The sequence below is a fragment of the Malurus melanocephalus genome, unplaced genomic scaffold (genome assembly GCF_030028575.1).
Source record: "Malurus melanocephalus ecotype Western Australia unplaced genomic scaffold, MMel_1.1 scaffold_55, whole genome shotgun sequence".
In the NCBI taxonomy this organism is placed as follows: Eukaryota; Metazoa; Chordata; class Aves; order Passeriformes; family Maluridae; genus Malurus; species Malurus melanocephalus.
In genome coordinates, this window is record NW_026623287.1 from 1,928 (window position 1) to 19,173 (window position 17,246).

General features: G+C 47.5%; 3 protein-coding genes across 3 annotated transcripts in view; 1 reads left to right on the forward strand and 2 right to left on the reverse strand.

Annotated features, from left to right (window-relative positions):
- LOC130573274 (interferon-like) overlaps positions 1-325 on the reverse strand; it is a 965-nt gene extending 640 nt beyond the window's left edge. The window contains exon 1 of the mRNA XM_057365601.1: positions 1-325. Within this exon, the coding sequence (XP_057221584.1) occupies positions 1-234 (234 nt within the window). The 5' untranslated portion in view covers positions 235-325.
- A 4,390-nt stretch (positions 326-4,715) lies between these two features.
- On the reverse strand, positions 4,716-8,655 carry LOC130573264 (interferon-like). The gene has a single exon (XM_057365589.1). The coding sequence runs from the start codon at positions 5,765-5,767 to the stop codon at positions 4,994-4,996; it is 774 nt and encodes a 257-aa protein (XP_057221572.1). The 5' UTR covers positions 5,768-8,655; the 3' UTR covers positions 4,716-4,993.
- A 79-nt stretch (positions 8,656-8,734) lies between these two features.
- Positions 8,735-16,849, forward strand: LOC130573263 (ubiquitin-associated protein 2-like). Its single transcript, XM_057365588.1, is given in 8 exon segments — positions 8,735-8,848; positions 9,916-10,130; positions 11,436-11,535; positions 11,617-11,724; positions 13,154-13,221; positions 14,175-14,270; positions 14,272-14,366; positions 15,862-16,849. Coding segments are annotated over 8 exon segments (942 nt in total). The 5' UTR covers positions 8,735-8,751; the 3' UTR covers positions 16,025-16,849.
- The last annotated feature ends 397 nt before the right edge of the window (positions 16,850-17,246 follow it).

Genomic DNA, 17,246 nt, shown 5'->3' on the forward strand with positions numbered 1-17,246 from the left:
GTGGAGGTTGTTGTGGCGGAGGGCGTCGGGGAAGAAGGGCGGCTGTTGCAGGTGGCAGGGCTGTGCGTGGCTGGGAGCCATGTCGCGGAGGAGGCGGAGCGCGTCGGCGGGGAAGGTGTCGTCGGGGGTCCAGAGGTGTTGGCAKGCGAGKGCGGTGGCCAGAGCCGTGAGGAGAAGCAGGAGCGGCGGGGCGGCGTGCGGCAGGCGTGGCCGTGGGGCTGTGGGCGCAGGCATGGTGGGTGAGTGGGTGCCGTCGGGTGGTGCTGGGCAGGAGCCTGCTGAGGCTTGGTGGTGGCGGCTGTGCTCGGGSTGCTGCCGGCTGGTGYRGCTTTGTATGGCGGCAGCTTTCCRTTCATCAGTTTCTGATTGCTGGGCATTTCCTCTGTGGTTTCCAATTTGTTGTTTTGGCTGTGGTGGTCTCAGGGCAATGGTTTTTTGGGGTGTCTCTTGTAGGGGATGATGTTGGTGGTTGTTTTTTTTTCTGTGGAAATGTTGTTGCTCGTGTGTTTTCTATTGTGGCACGGTTTTGGGATGAAATGCCCAGTTAGCGACACATTGTTCTTTTTGGGTGATGTTGTGGGTTTTTTGTGGTTTTTCCTTTCTGTGTGTGGGTGTCTCCCTTCCTCTGTTTCACTGAATTTCCCTTCTTCCGTATCGTAGGACACTCTGCTTCAGATGTCGTGTAGTATCTCGGGCTTTACCCTTTTTCCTAACCTTATTTGTGATGGTGGACAGGGAAAGTGACCAASTTTTTGATGTTAAAGAATGCTAAAATCAGCTGCAGTGAACTCCTCCAGGGTTGAGTGTTCTGTTTATTTTTGAAGTAGTGTTTCTTTGCTGAGAATTGCACTGGTGGAGTTCTAGAAAGAAGGAAGTGGTGGTACTGGTAGGTTACTGATAAGTAGGTTTTCAATTGCTGAGAGGTTTCTGAGTTGATTGAGCTGTCCTACCTTATAATGCATTGGAATTAGTTTTTTTATTCTGAAAATTTCAGTTGTGCACGTTAACTCCAGGGATTTCCAGCACACCCCTTCTATTAGTGTGCATGGAGATTCCTCCATTGTGTGGTTATTCCTTGAAGCTGAACAAAAGTACTTGCCCACAGTCATTGGTTTATGACATTATTCTCTAGGTCTTTATGAAGCTGGCTTTGAAAGGGTTGGTTTAGTAGTGCAYCGTACAAGTAGTTACAACTATCTGAGACATGTAATAGATAATTCTAATTAAAGTTCTTTAATTACTGGCATACTACATTTTAATGATTTGCTTATACCATACAAATATTTCCTATATAATTATATATGTCCATGATGCTTCAGGACAGTCATATAAAGGCTCAGTTGCACATACATAATTCTTTAGAGAAGAGCCGTTTACCAAATCTGGACTATGATTGCATTAAACTGCACCCAGGCTTCTCTGAGAAGGAGTTTAGTAAGCAAGGGGGTCCCTTCTGAACCTCAATGGGAGACCTTCCCTGATAAATGTTCAACACTTCCATTCCACGTGGGACACTCCCCAGGTCCTTTTGTAATCCTCCATTAATTGTTTTTTTGTTTTTAGTTTACCATATGCGTCTTGGTTTTGTATTCATATGAGTACATTGTTTCATTTTAGAATTTGAAATAGTTTTAAGTGATTTATTTCTCATTAGGTACAGATGGTCTCTGACGAAGAGGCTCTGAGCATTGAGTGTTTATTGAGGAAGCTTTTGCAGTCTCTTGCTTCCCTTTCACAGTATGGCTTCCATTGTGATGGGCTTTAAGATGTGTCCTCTAAGCTGTTATTTTTGAACAATAAAGGAGTTTTTAAAAATATATTTTAATTGTCTGTTTTGCCTTGTATAACCTGAGAGGTGGTCGTATCAGAAGAGGCTGCTCATGTCTTTGTCCAGTGGTGCTTTTAGAAGTGTCTCCAGGAATGGATATCACTCAGCCTCTCTAATCCCTATTCTGGTGTTGTATCATTTTCACATTAAAAAATCATACAAGTCTGTTAATTCTTTCATGTTTAAATTCCCTGTTTTCAAGCTTGTGTTTTACCACCACTCCTGTTTTTGTCTGAGAATGGTTTAGTTTCTTCAGCCACCTCAGAGAAGACAGAACCAATGAGGTCCCCATTCCTGACATCACAGGGTATTATTTCTGGTTAGGAGCATCAGGAGGACAGTGGTACAAAGTGCAAGTTTCATCTAGAAACTGTGTACCTGAATAGGTAAGAGACCTGGTAGRAGAGCTTGCTAAGCAACTTCCCATCATTTCCCTGCAGTCCTGGGTAACCAAGGAAGTTCAGGCAACTGAAGGGTGGCCAGTGTAATGTTTATCTTCAGGAAGGGTTCAAAGTAGAGTCTGGGGAGCTGCAGGCCTGTCAGCCTGACCTCAGTGCTGGGGAAGCTTATGGAGAGCTCTCTTCTTGAGTGCCATCACATGGCACACACAGGAGATCCAGGGGGTCAGGCCCAGCCAGAACGGGTTTGTGAAAGGCGTAACAGCCTGACCCCATCTCCATCTGTAACAAGGTCACCCTGTTAGAGGATGAGGGAAAGGCTGGGGATGTTGACTTCCTGGACTTCAGAAAAGTCTTTGACACTGCATCCCATAGAATTCTCCTGGAGATACAACTGCTTGTCACTTAGGTGTCCTGTTCCTCTGTTCCCTGAGTTGTGATGGCCTGGCCCAGACAGTGCTGGTAAATGGAATTACTTCCAGCAGGCAGATGGTCACTAGTGGTGTCCCCCAGAGATCAGTATTGGTCCCAGTCCTTGTGATATCTTTATCAATGGTCTAAATGAGGGAACTGAGAGCASYCTCAGTCAGTGTGAGGACAGCACCAAGCTGTGTGGCAGTGTTGATGTGCTGGAGGGCAGGGAGGCTCTGCAGAGGGATCTGRACAGGCTGCATCCATGGGCTGAGGCCAATGGGGTGAGGTTCAACCAGGCAGGTGCTGGGTCCTGCTGCAGGGTCACTACAACCCCTGCAGCTCCAGGCTGGGATACAATGGCCCAGTGGGAAAGGAYCTGSAGGTGTTGGTTTTCAGTGGCTGAACATGAGCTGGAGTGTRACCAGATGTCCAAGAAGCCAAAGGCACTGGGCTTGTGTGAGCAACAGCGTGGCCAGGAGGACCAGGGCAGTGACCATCGCCCTGTGCTGGGCACTGGAGAGGCCACACCTTGAATTTGTGCTTGGTTTTGTTCACTCACAGCAAGAARGATAGTGAGGTGCTGTAGCATATCCAGAGAAAGGGATGGAGCTGGGATAGTGTGTAGAGTGAGTGAATCACATGAGGAGAAGTGGAGGGAACTCAGGGGGTTTAGTCTGGGGAAAAGGAGGCCTGGGGGAACCCTATCGCTCTCTACAATGACCTAACAAAAGATTATAACCATGTGGGGATTGGTGCCTTTTCTCCCAGGCTGCTAGCAATACAAAAGGAAAATGGCCTCAAGTTGTGCCAGAGAAGGTTCAGTTTGGACATTAGGTAAAATTTACTCACTGAAGGAGTGGTCAAGCATTGAAACCAGGCTCCCCAGGGACGTGGTGGAGCCACCATCCCTGAAAGTGTTAAAGAGTAGATGTGGCACTTTGTGATCTGGCTTAGTGGAATTTGGTCTTTTCCAGCCTTAATGATTTTATGATTCTGTATTCGGTGCCTCTTGTTTTCTCATCCTCCAGGTAAGTGGGGAGTGATCATCTGTGTTTGCACAAAGCAGTGTCCTTGCAGTGATACAGTAATGGAGGTCTTTTGAGCACAGGAAAACACTTTGTTCCATGCAGGAGGAGGCCAGAGCTACTGACCTGGGGCAGATACTTTTGGGGTGGTGGTTGGAGGGTGAAGGAGCAGCTGGTGCTGGTTGTTCATGGGCAGTTTCCTTCATGGCAAATGCTGTGGTGGTTGGATTGGACCATGTTGGGTAGTGGTATTTGGGTGATGGATCTCTTTGCTTGCTAATAAGGTGTTGGGATGAAGAAGGACAAGGGCAATGTGCTCTGTGTACTGCAGCAGGTCCCCATGGCACCAGTGTGTAAGCACAGGCAGGAGCATCCTGGACCGGTTGTGGTGGCCTTTGCAGAGCAGTGAGCAGTTCTCAGCATCTCCTGTGGGTTTTGTGTCTTTTTAGGGTTTTTTGGCTGGAGCTGGTAGCACTGGGCTTCTTTGCCTTGGTCAAATCTCTGCAGACTTTGGTGGGTCTTCTCCTTGATTCTTTGAGGTGCACTTTGTCTATGCCACCCTGMTTGTTCCGAAGCAGTGCTGCGGCGTTGCATGATGGTTGTTTGTGGTGGGATGATGGTTTGGAGGTGGCTTTCATCTCTTGACCGTTACTGGATGGTCTGGAAGGGAAARTGTGGTGGTGGGAGAGAGGGAAGTGTGCAGGGCAGGCATGATGCCATCTGGGTAAATGGGTGCCCCAAAGGGGTCTGGCAACTAATTCTAAGAGATGCCTGTGGGCTACAGGACCAGGGTGGGTCCCTGAGAGAGGTCTCCTGTCCATAGTCTTCGATCCAGGCAGCAGGTACTGGCAATACAGGCTGCAGAGGGGAGATTGATCCCTGCCTCCCTGCAGGGACCATGTCTTTGCCTGTCAGGTATAAGCTTGAAGCGCAATGACCACAGCTTTGCTTTTTCATTTTTTGTTTTTACAAAAAGTCTTTATTTCTAACAAAAGAATAAATAAATAAATAAATGGCTAGCCAAATAAATAAATAAACAARTACGTCAATTAATCAATTAAATAAGTAAACAGAGTTTTGTGATAAACAGTGATTGGCGTGCGAGTCCCACAGTATCCCCCCCCCCCCAGCGTCCATGATCCCCTTGCTGTTCATCAGGTGAAGTTGCAGTCTGGATGAGAGCGATTATTTCACAGGTAGTATGTACCACSCCTATCCCCAATGCCTCGCAGCTGTGTGCAGCGCAGAGATTTCCTCTTCCCTCCTCTCCAGTGGCTATGGTTTGGGTATGTGGGCTGTGCCACAGCCTGGCCCCTGTCTCACCACAGTCATACCCATTTCCCCATCAGCTCATGATTCTGACTGGGAGAGGCGTGAGCGGTACTGGGCGAGCTGCTGTCACCGCTCAATCTGTGACCTCTCATGCTGGCTGGGGATGGGAGTTTGGTATCCGTGGGTTTAGTGGGGTCCAGAGCAGCCTGGTGCTTCATTTGCCGTATGAGTCTGTCCACATGTTTGAAGCACTCAAGAGCTTCCATACGGACGTGGTCCCAGGCGCAGGCGCTGTGGTTGTGGGCTTGGAGRAAGCGTTGGATGTCCCTGAAGTACTTGTTGATGGTGAGCAGCGTGTTGCGGGGTCCCTTGAAGAGCGTGGTGCTATTGCGGAGGCATGGCTCGAGGTGGTGGATGTGGTGCTGGAGTTGGTTGAGGAGGTCGTTGCGAGGCTGGGTGTGCCAGTGGTGGCGGGTGCTGWTGTCGTTGAGGGTCTGGAAGAGGCCCTGGAGGATGCSTARGGCGGCGGCGGCGGCTTGTTGCGGGTGGAGGTTGTTGCGGCGGAGGGTGTCGGGGAAGAAAGGTGCATCTCGCAGGTGGCAGGGCTCTGTTGTACTCGAAGCCATGTTCTGGAGAAGCTGGAGTGCATTCCCAGGGTCGTGGGTCGGCAGGTGATGGCACGGGAGGCCGGTGGCCAGAGCCGTGGCGAGGAGCAGCAGTGCCAGGTTGCTGTGCCGCAGGCAGGGCTGTGGGCATCCAGGTCTGGCCATGGTGGAGCTGTGGGTGCTGCAGGAGCCTGGTCTGGCTCGGTGGTGGTGGTTGCTGTGCATGGGGTGCTGCTGGTGGGCAGCTTTATGTGCCCATGCTTTCTTTTCATCATCATCATTACCATCCCTGTCTTTTTAGACATAATTTTTCTTTTTCCGTTTTCACTTTTTGTTTTCTCATTTGCTTTGTCTTGAGGGTTTTGGTTGTGCWTGGCACTGACCAGGAGGGGGCCCTGCTATGAGAACAGGAGTTGACTCTTTCTCAGGGCTGCTGCCAGGGGAGCCTCCTACTATGCTATTACAGGAGATCAAAGTGTAACAGAAGTTGTTTTCTGGGTGGCTGTGCTGAGGATGTTTCAGGATTGTCTTTTCATCTGTTTTGTGTGTTGCTTTTTGGGGGATTTTATTTTAAAATTTCTCTACTTACCAGTACCTCATTTTTCTTATTTCAGGCACTAATATTATTTGTATATAGTTCTTATTTTGTATGTTTCTTATTAATATTGTTAATCTCTCAGTCTCTTTAAAATTCTGTTTATATTTTTAAATATATTTTAATATTTTTTTATTTGTTCTATGGCATCTGCAGCTTTGTTAGTGCAGGGATTTTTTCTGTCTCTTGCAAACATATTGCAGWATTTTTTGGGGCCATCTCCCCTGCATCCAGAGTTAACTACCCATGATATACTGGTAGTCAGAAATAAATATACAGATGTCAYAATGGATTTTTCATCACTATTCATGCAGTGTTTATAGTTTTTAGATTTGGGGKTTTTTTAATTGTGTTGAGAATTTTTTTGTGAAAATGTGGCAGTATGAGATGGTCGGGGGGCAGGAATAGGTGGGAATATTTGTATTTCACGTGCCAGTCTACTTACATGGGAAAAGTGAAAGTGGGCAAAGTTCCAAGTGAAAGTTGTCACTGCTTCCTGTGTGATTTCTAGCAGTAAAACATTCTGATGACTGCTGATAAGGCAAGACTGGGATTTTCTCCTGAGGTTCTTTTTAAAATTTAACCCAATTAAGTACTCTGCATATTTTTATTGTAAATTCTCACTGTGGGTTTTTTTGTTGTCTGGATTCTTCTGGTGTGTGTTACATTGGGGTATGCTGTCTCCTCTGTTGCAAAGATCTTACGAGTGCCTCCGCTGGTGTAGTACTCAGCAACCTGCTCCATGACTTATATTTCATCATCACACTTTGTTTCATCCTTTTTTGCCTCACTTTTTGAGCCTATTTCTGGTATTTCASTTTTGGCTTTAGGCAGCTTCTCCCTTTGTAGGTCAAGAGATATCTGTGATGTGTGAAGAGCAGAGTGCCTTCTCTGATATTTTCCTTCAGGCAGGCATGAACTGAAGACATAACCAACCACCTTGCACTCGTATTTTCTAACGAGTTTTTAGTTTGAATATGTGTATGCACATGTAGGACAAAACTATTCAGCACTGATGTGGCTTTCCCCTAACTGAGGTGCAGTGAGAATAATTGCAGCCCTTACACCCTCTTCTCACACAGATTTCATTGCATTTTGTCCAGTGTGTATAGGGGGAAGATGTTAGTGTGTCAGTTCATACACGCTGAATTGCGTTCACATCTCTTCTCTAAATCTTTTTCTGTTGGCATTTTCATCAGAAATGTATGGGACTGCTGCTTTAACCTGCTAAGACTTTTAATGTGAGTTTAGTTGTGTTTTGCCAAGTGATTCATGCTGGAGTTCATAAGGGGGAGTTACCAGGGAAGGAAAGGTTGATGAAATAAAAGCATCATTGCAAGTTACAGAAAGCACCTGCAATACTAAAACTTTGCCACATGGTTTCACATTCAGTGATGGAGGATTGAGTGTAGGAGACAGGGAAGTGATGCACGGAGGTGGAACAAGGTGGAGAGTGCTGTCAGCTCTGAGAAAACATTTGAGGTGTTCTGGCATTTGCAGAGAGGGGTATGACATAGCAAGAGACTTTTCTAGTGTTTGAGAATGTGTGGAAATGGATGCTTTACTGCTTAAAACATTATCTCTTTCTGAATTGAGGGTGGTAAGGAGTAGAATATGAAAATTAGGAGGACAGAAATAGARAACCAGACCCACAGGCAGAGTTCACCTGGAGGCAGAAGGGCAAACATCCTGCCTTTTCTCCCAAACTGAAGTCAAAATACTGCTTCCGTTTTGCTAGCATGTCCTTGTCATTTCAGAGTGCAAGCYTTCTAGTAGTGCTTACCTTTTTTGGAGTATCTAGAAGAATAATCTAAGGCAGTGGTTTCCACCATTTTTATCATGCATCCCATCAGTAGAAAACGTGTGAGCACTCACCTTCAATACTTTTTTTCTGAATTATATACATATATCCCTGTACTAATATATATGTTATAAAATATACGCAAAAATAAAACTGAGAAAAAGAAGAGAAAGGTTAARCAAATACTATTTAAAAATTTTCTAAGTTGTATTTAACAAAGGTACCAAATCCATTTTCTTCCTGCCCCACAATCCTACCTCAATGGATTGTGATGTATGTCCCACTTCAGAGACTGCTGATCTCAGGTCTTCTCTAAAGTAGTTTAAATAAATTTTCCAGTGATCCAATAGTAACTATTTTTCTCTCTTTTAATGTTTTTTGCTGTTTTCCAAGCTGACATTTCCACTTGTAGAAAACAGGGCATGGTACAAGAGCAAAACCCTTAGAGTTACATCCATGTTGTGATTACAGTCCTGGCCTGACCCCATGCCTTTGACCCACAATAGTCAGTTCTCAGGCAGTCTCCCTGGAAAATGAGCTCAGAGCTGGGAGCTGTGAGGAAAACCACTTAGTCATTGTCTTTAACTTACTATTAAGAGATTAAATATTTGTATATAATATGGAAAGTGTCTATATAAACTAGGTTTATTTTTAGCTTGAGGATTCAGGTAAATTTTCAGTTCTGCTCCATGACATAAGGTCAGCTTCCACCCAAACCTCCTTTAGTTCCTGCTTTTAAAGTTTTCGTCTGTGTATAGTGTGCAGTTCTTAAGAGTTGTCCMGCTGTGTTACAGTTTCAACTGTTAATAAATTATGTTGTCTCTTTCCAAGGATTACTACGGAATTACATTCCCTGCTCCAGCAACCTTGACAGGCAGAGATGGGAGCCTTGCTAACAACCCATACTCAGGTGAGTGCTGTTTAAGGACAAGGATGACAGGTGAGATGTGCTGGTTTCTCAGTGCAGGTCTTCCTGCCTCTTGTTCAAAGAGGAATTGCTTTTCCTTTCTGTGATCAAAGACACCCTTCCTCATTCCTACTATTGCTCTTTAGCTGTCACTGTGCAAAGACGATATTAATTCCATCCAGGATTTTCAGCCAGTGGTTTTCATCCACTGCCATCTGATTACAGCTTAAAACTGTAGCCACAGGCTTTGTAGTTCCTATAATGATGGTATTAAGTGCTGTCATACTTCCTGATAACCAACAAAATGGAATACTGGCTTGGAATGAGATAGAAAGGATTGATGTATGTCACCTCCTTAAAAAACATGTGAACATGGTGCTCTGTAGGCTGCCAGAAAATACCAGTGTTTGTGAATTTTCTGCTTCATGATCACTTCTCTTGGGAGGCTGTTTTTGGGTTAATAACTGAATTTCCCTTCCTGCTTCTTCAATAAGGTGGCCCACGATGCAAGCCTTGCTTTCCTGGCCTTCAGCTACTGTCTTCAGAACTTTGGTGGTGTGAGGAACTGGACATCCTAACTAGTCATGCTTGACAAATAAACACACATTGACAAAAATATGCCCATTCACTGCCTGTAAATCCTAACCTGCTTTCAGCCCATGAAGCTTAGCTAAACAGGTTAACCTCCAGGAGAGTCACACTTTAACCCAACAACCATTGGCTCTCTTGCTATTTACCATGCTTCTGCTTTAGCATGTTTTATTGCAATGATCTAATAGTAATGAGTCTGCTCAGACCGTGTGAGATAGGTGAGTATTGGCATCTCTGTTTATCAATGGATTAGCAACCAGCCCATAGCACAGAGTTCTGTGCCACCAACAGGCAATATCCCTGTGGCTGTCAGGAACAGAGACTGGGTGAGGGCTTCCCATCAACAACTGCAGGCTTTCAGGTGTAGAATGTGTCCTCTTCTGTAGCTGTCTGCTTGTATTCAGAGAATTTAAACCCACTGAATTCTCCACCTTTGCAGTATCTTTGATAGCATTCCTGATAAGCTCTTTATTTCACAGGTGATGTAACAAAATTTGGCCGTGGAGACTCTGCCTCTCCTGCTCCTGCGACCACGCTGGCCCAGCCACAGCAGAACCAGACACAGACTCATCACACCACCCAGCAGCCCTTCCTCAACCCRACCCTGCCCCCAGGGTACAGCTACACTGGGCTCCCTTACTACGCTGGAATGCCCGGTGTTCCCAGTGCATTCCAGTATGGGCCAACCATGTTTGTAAGTGTGGCATCCTAAACTGTGACCCTTCCAAGTGTGCCTCTCGGGTTTTGCTTTCTCCAGCCCAAACACTCTACATCTTGGAATTACAGGGAAGTTTGTGTTGGAAGGGATCATCAAAGACCATCTCATTCCAATCTCTCTGCCATGGGCAGGGACACCTGCCATTAGACCAGATTGCTCAGAGCCCCATCCAGCCTGACCCTGTATGCTTCCAGGGGTGGGCCATCCACACCTTCTCTGGGCAACCTCTGGCAGTGCCACACCAACCTCACAGACTATTTTCTTTGTATCTAATCTAAATCTGCCATCTTTCAGTTTAAAAACACTGCTCTTTGTTCTGTCACTACAGGGCCTGGTAAAATGTKTTTCCCATCTTTCCTATAAGCGTTCTTTAAGGTCACAGGAAGGTCTRCCCAGAGCCTTCTTTTCTCCAAGCTCAACAGCCCCAACACTCAGCCTATCCTCATAGGAGAGGTGCTCATCACTATGATCATCTTCATAGTCTCCATTGGATCTGCTCCAGCAGGTCCACAGCTTCCTCATACTGAGGATCTCAGAGCTGGAGTCAGATTTAGGTGGAATTTCATTAGAATGGAATAGAGTCAGCTTCCCCATTCTGCAGGAGATCTCCAAAAACATGCAACATGAGAAAAGAGCTGCAGTCCCAGTCAGAAGAGCGCACAAAAATTAAAAGGCCAGAACTCATGGACCCTTGTGCACATTTCTGTAAAGAGCTGACAGCTACAGCTTGTGGGTCTGATGTTCCTGAAAGCCCCTCCTAATCTCTGGAGGGTCAAGAGGAGACCCAAAGTTGAGCCAGTGAGTGGAGATCCTGGATGGAGGAGACTCCATAAAGTCAGAGAGCAGGGCTGGAAGTCTGAGGAAGAAGAAGGTTGTTTGGGAAGAGGTGCTGCTCCAGGCAGAAGAGTAGATGAGGCTATTTAGGGCCCTGCAGGACAGTATTTTATGAACAGGCTTAGGCAGGAACTGATGTTTACTTTGATTCTGTGGTTCTACTGTTTTATGAGCAAAAATTTGCTGCTTAGATTCAACATATGAAAGAAATACGCCGCCTGTTCTGAGGGAGGGCTGCACTGCAATCACTGGGACAGCTCTAGGAGAAATCCTGGGGCACAGATCCACTCTAGCGAGTTTCTGCTGTAAGCTGTCCCATGAAATCCCAATCCTCCCGGCTCCAGACAGGATTCCCTTCATGCGGTGGAAGGTGCCTTCCCCACTAGGTGGCAGAGGGAGCCTGCGTTCCCCACCTAACAGCGCCTTTTGTTCCTGTCCTTTGTCCAGGTACCTCCAGCATCTGCTAAACAGCATGGAGTCAACCTGAACACGGCGTCGACTCCCTTCCAGCAGGCGAGTGGCTACAACCAGCACAGCTACGGTGCAGGTAAGCCCTCGGCCCCTGTGTCCCGGTGAGCGCCGTGGCACCGCCCGCAAACCCTAATGCCGTGTCTTGTGCACACCGCAGGCTACGATGACTTAACGCAGGGAACGGCAGCTGGAGATTACAGCAAAGGAGGCTACAGTGGGTCATCTCAAGCACAAAACAAATCTGCTGGCTCTGGACCTGGGAAAGGTAACACAATGAGCCTGGAGGTTGCTCTGGAGTGGGATTTAGTAGGGCAAACACCCAGTGTCGTGCAGTCAATGCAACAATCAGCTCTAAACAGGGTCACGATCCAAGCTGTTTCTCCGTCTCCCGTATACAAAATGCTTTTCTAATGGCCCAGTTGTCATGGCTGAACTTTGCGTAAGGATTTGTGTGGCTGATGCACAGCTTGGTTCAATTACWCATGGGAGAAATGGTAAGCTGTTTATGAAGCCAAAGCTTTCTTTGCTGAAGAGCATAGTGTTCCTTCAACAGTGCTGTTTTTCTGAAACCCTAGCAGTTAAGTGCTGTTGCAAAATGATCCTCTGCCAAATAATGGCTAGATTTTAAATTTCTCCTCTGCCAAATCATGGCTAGATTTAAAATTTAAATTAAGTAGGCACCTAGAGAGCTGTGTGTTAGAGAGGAGCAGGGCACCTCACACCTCTCTGGGCTGTCTAGCTGACGCTTGTACACCCTGTAACTCATAGCCTTATGTCATGCCTGGAGATGTTTCCTTCTTGACCATAAAAGCTGAAGAATTTCTGCAGCTTATACAAAAGCTTTATTCGGCACATGCAGGTTTGATTTCAGAAGTGTATGCTGGGCTGCTTAGCACTAACTGGTTCATCCTTGTGCTCAAGCAAGTACCAAGCATTTGCTSTGCATTTGGTCATCACACTGCTCGATGGAGAAGCAATCCAGAAAGGAATAGACCCCAAGRAGGGTTACAAGCTTAGAGCACTGCACACCCTCCGAGTCCGGTCCTCTGATTCACTGAACAAAGCAACTGCTGGCTTTATTCTGATCCAAGTGAAATGATCAGAGCCACCCCTCTCTGAAACCCTGAACGAGTGTGGCTTGAGAGCCACCATTGTGGTGAGTGTTTCTGAGCCTGTTGTGGCACCAGCCAGTCCGGGTGGAAGCCAGTCTGAGCCAGTGATGCTGATTCTGTCAGGGCAGGGGAGCACTGCAGACCTCACTCTTGTGCAGGATGTGGAAGGACAAGGGCTCAGATGTGTAGCAGATCTGAGTCTCATCACTCAGGGCACTACTGGAAAGCTCCTGAATGCTGCAGTAGAGCCGAATGCACCCCTGACCCTAGGGGAAAGCTGGCTTTTTGTGAGCTTCAATAAATGTTCAGTGCAACCAGCTGCTGTCTGCTGAAATGCATTGGAATCCAAGTGTTAACAGCTGGGTTGGGGACCTGGGTGATTTATCCCAGTGGGCTTTTGCAGTGGGGACAAGAAGCTGAACCCTTTCTTCTGTTCCCATTTGGGTGCTGTGGGTCTGAGARCACAGAGAACCAGCAGGGCAGTGCATCCCCTAAGGCTCCCAGAGGTGCCAGGAGCAAAGCTTGGGATGATGCTGGCTGGGGCCTGACRTTCTCACTGTTGGTGTCATTTTTGTTTTCCAGGTGTTTCTGTGACCTCAAGTAACACGGGTGTGCCTGATATCAGTGGCTCAGTCTATAACAAGACTCAGGTGAGCAATGCTGGACCCTCTTCCCTCAAGGCCCAAGGCTGATGATTCCTGTTCCCAGGCTGGCCAGTCTCAGGGTCAGCAGGCCATTGCATTTCTAACGCTGGCTCTGTTTGCTGTTGAAGTCTCAGCCTCTGTTCCACTGTTTCTGCTGTGTCAGCTCTGACAGCAGCTGCTGGCAGAGGCTCAGTTCTTCCTGTGCCCACACCACCCCATGCCAGCAGTGTCCTGGGTGCAAGGGAAGTCAAGCATGTTAGCATTTTGAGTCAAAAGAGCCCCCAAAGGAAGTGAGTTAGAGAAGCTGTTTGYTTTCAGAGGGTCCAGGCAGTAATGCCCACCTCTAACAGTCGAGGGTCCGTGTCCCATGCTCTCCTGTGGCCATTGCTCAGTGCAGCTTCCCAGACAAAGCAGAAGGTGCTTTGACAAGCTGTGTTGTGCACTGGGCTTATGTTCAAGTCCTGTTTGCTCCTCCCTGCAACCTCAGCGGGGGAAATCGGTGTCTGGCTGCGATCCATGCTTACAGGTACAAAGCCAGCTGTCAGTTATGTGCTTAGGGATCAAGCTTTGGCCAGCAGCAGGAAAATATTGCTGCAACTTCTTGTGATTTTCTTTGGCTGCTCTAGACAGGCTGAGAAAGTCTAGGCTGAGCCCACTCAGTGTGGGAAGGACCGATCAGGCAGTTGCTGCCATYCCATGTCCCTTTGAATGAAAAGAGGTCAGGGGAAAAAAAATCACAATAGCTGTGAAAATAAAAATGTCAAGAGCCATTAGTGCAGAAATACGGGTGAAAACGAGAGCTGAAACTCATCCTCTGGTGTGCTTGCAGGTGTTCAGTGTGACTTGGCGTCCTCGTGGGGTAGGTGAAAGGTTCAGGTGATGTGTTTGTGCCACTCTTGTGGTCTGGTTGGGGCTGCTCCCACCAGTCTCTGACGCTGTGCCCATTGCCCCCTGTGCAGACGTTCGACAAGCAGGGATTCCATGCTGGCACTCCGCCTCCCTTCAGCCTGCCTTCTGCTCTYGGATCGACTGGGCCCCTGAACCCTGGTGCTGCCCCAGGTTATGCTCCAGCCCCGTTTCTCCATATCCTCCCTGCACATCAGCAGCCTCATTCCCAGATGCTGCATCACCACCTTCAGCAGGATGGGCAGGTGAGTCGGCCCCTTCTGTCTCTGCAGCGTCCTCAAGGACACGTTGCTCCCCCATCCCAGCAGGGTCTTGGGGAGCTTGTGTCCTCCTGATGTTTGCTTTGCTCACAGGGAAAGGGCCTTGGCAGCACAGCTTGGGGAGGGAACCTCATGAGCTCTGCAAGGGGAAATGCCATGTCTTGCCCTTGCAGAGGAACAGCCCCATGCACCAATGTATGTCAGAGACCACCCAGCTGGAAACAGAGACCACCCAGCTGGGGGGGCTGGTGGGCACCAAGGTGGCCACGARCCAGCAGTGTGCCCTTGCAGCAAAAAAGGACAATGGGATCCTGAGCTGCACCAGGCACAGCATTGCCAGCAGGTCAGGGGAGCTGATCCCTGCCCCTGCTCAGCCCTGGTGAGGCCACAGCTGCAGCGTCGTGTGCAGYTCTTGGCTTCCCACTGTGGRAAGTGGAGACGCTGGAGAGAGGCCACTGCAGTACCACAAGAATGATGAAGGGACTGGAGGATTTCTCATGAGAAAAGGCTGGGAGAGCTGGGACAGTTCAGGCTGGAGAGCACTGAGAGGGGATCTCATMAATGTACAGAAATACCCAAAGGGAAAAGATGTAAGAGGACAGAGCCAGGCTCTTTCCAGCGGTATCCAGTGACAGGAACAGGGGTGGTGGGCGCAAACTGGAATACAAGAAGTTCCCTCTGAATATCRAAAAAAATGTTTTTGCTGGGACAGTGACCAAGCAGTCGCACAGATTGCCCAGGAAGCTGGTGGTCTCCATTTCTGAAGTTATCTGGAGATGGTGCTGGGCAGCCGGCTCTAGGTGATTGTGGTTGAGCAAAGGGATTGGACAAGACACCTCAAGAGATCCTTGCCAGCCTCAGCCAGGCTGTGATTGTGTGAAGAGCCCATCCTGCTGTGCACTGGGGAGGAAAGTTTGTGGGGTGTGAAGCTGAGGGAGGCACTGCTGTCCCCTGTCTGTGGCAGAAGGGCAGGATGTGAGCATTGCTGCTGTGATTCTGGGGAAAAATCAAGCATCCCTTGCAGATTTCATGTCAGTTCCAATTGGTTTCACCTGCACACGTTTACTTTCCTAACAGTAAACATTCCCTGAAAAAAAGTGTTCAGCCGTGGAGTCCAGAAATAAGATGTGATTTTGCACTCCATGTGTGACATGTTGTCTGGTGTGCCACCTGGGCTCACCTTGGGAAAGCTCCTTTGCTGTACCCAGCGCTGCTCCTTTCTTTCCTTGTGCTTGAGCCTGTTGTGAGTGGGAGGCAGTGGGATGGGGCATCCCTGAGCTCCTGGTTTGTGTGTCTGTGGTTGCTTGGCCTGGACTGTGGGATGCAGAGATGGTGCAAAGCAGAAACAGATCTGTTCAGGGGGAAGCATYGCTGTGCTGCTGGGTGTCAGGGCTGTCCCTGCCATCGTTTGGGGTGGGCTTGTCTTCCTGGGAATGCTGTGGCAGCTGATGGCCCTGTTTCCTTTGTTTCCCGTTTCTAGGGTGGATCTGGCCAACGCAACCAACCCAGCACCATGCAGCAAAAGTCTCAGGCTACCAAAACCGCCTATGGCACTTCTCCATACTGGACAAACTAAATCCGAAACCGGGGAGGGGGGAGAGAATGAAAGAAGAGGAGGAAGAAAGAAAAAGAAAACAAATTAAATGAGAAAAAAGAAAATAAAAGCCGATGCCCATTCCTGGAATTATTAGGAAAAGTAACTGCTCAGCCAAACGTCTGTGCGGGGAGAACTGCAGCCAGCCAGCCATCCTCTATGTGACTCGCCTGCTTCCTCTTTGAGTTGCTGTTATATGTAATATATTTATGTATGTATTTGTAAATGTAATAGAGCCTAAATGTGGTTTTCTGCATCTTGCAGCCTGTTTTATTTTCTTTGTAGGAAAACTAATTATTCATTTTCCATCTGCACCAGGGCATCCTTCTTTGTTTTTTATTTTAAGCTCTATGGGTTTTGTAATTCCTGTCAAAAACAAACTGCGCCCTTTTTTTTTTTGGAGCTGGAGCCCATTTATTTAATGCAGTTCTAAATTCAGACAAGTAAGGAGACCTGCCCTTCAAAAAACCCAAATCAAGAAGTGTCCCGTTGGTTTGATTTCACCCCCCCCCGACCCCCAATATGGCTGTTATCTTAGAGGGGGAAAATAAAAGAAAGAAAAAAAAATGTTTTGTGGGCCTTCCCCTTTCTTTCATTTCCTCCCTCCCTCTTGCTGTGGAAGACATGCTCTTGTGGGCAGTTTCATCACTGTGGCCTTGAGCTGCAGTCTCAACTTCTAATTTTTCAATTATTTCACAATAATTAAAAAAGAAAGGATATGGTTTTATTTTTTGTTTGTGGGGGATTTTTTTGTTGTTCRTGTTGTTTTTCTCTAGCAAGAGACTTTGGATGGCTCAGTGTGTCCTGGAACCTCCTTTGCATCATTAGAGGCAAAAACTATGTAGCGGTTTCTTAAATAAAAGTATAAGCTGTGTCTTGTACCTCTTTTTGCCCTGAGCCACCTTCCCAGGAAAACCAGAGCTACTGGATGGAAACTTCATCTGTCCCTCCCCACTTTTTTTAAAACAAAGGCCTTGGAGGCAACTCCTGGTCCTTCTTGTCCTGCGCCAGTGCAGTGAATGTTCTAGGAGTTCCATTTCTTTATAGCCCTTCCTCCACCTAATAAAGATCTGAGCATATCACTGGTGTTTGTCTGCATTTTCAAAAGTTTCAGGAGCAGTTTTACAGCCTGTCCCTTTCTACTGCTCCTGCGAGAGCTGGGAGGGCAGAGCAGCAGGTGGGTCTGACARTGGTGAGTTCACCTGTGTGGGTAAACGTGAATCATGCAACAGGCAAGGGGCTCTTTTTCCTTCAGTATCCACAAGAAAAGT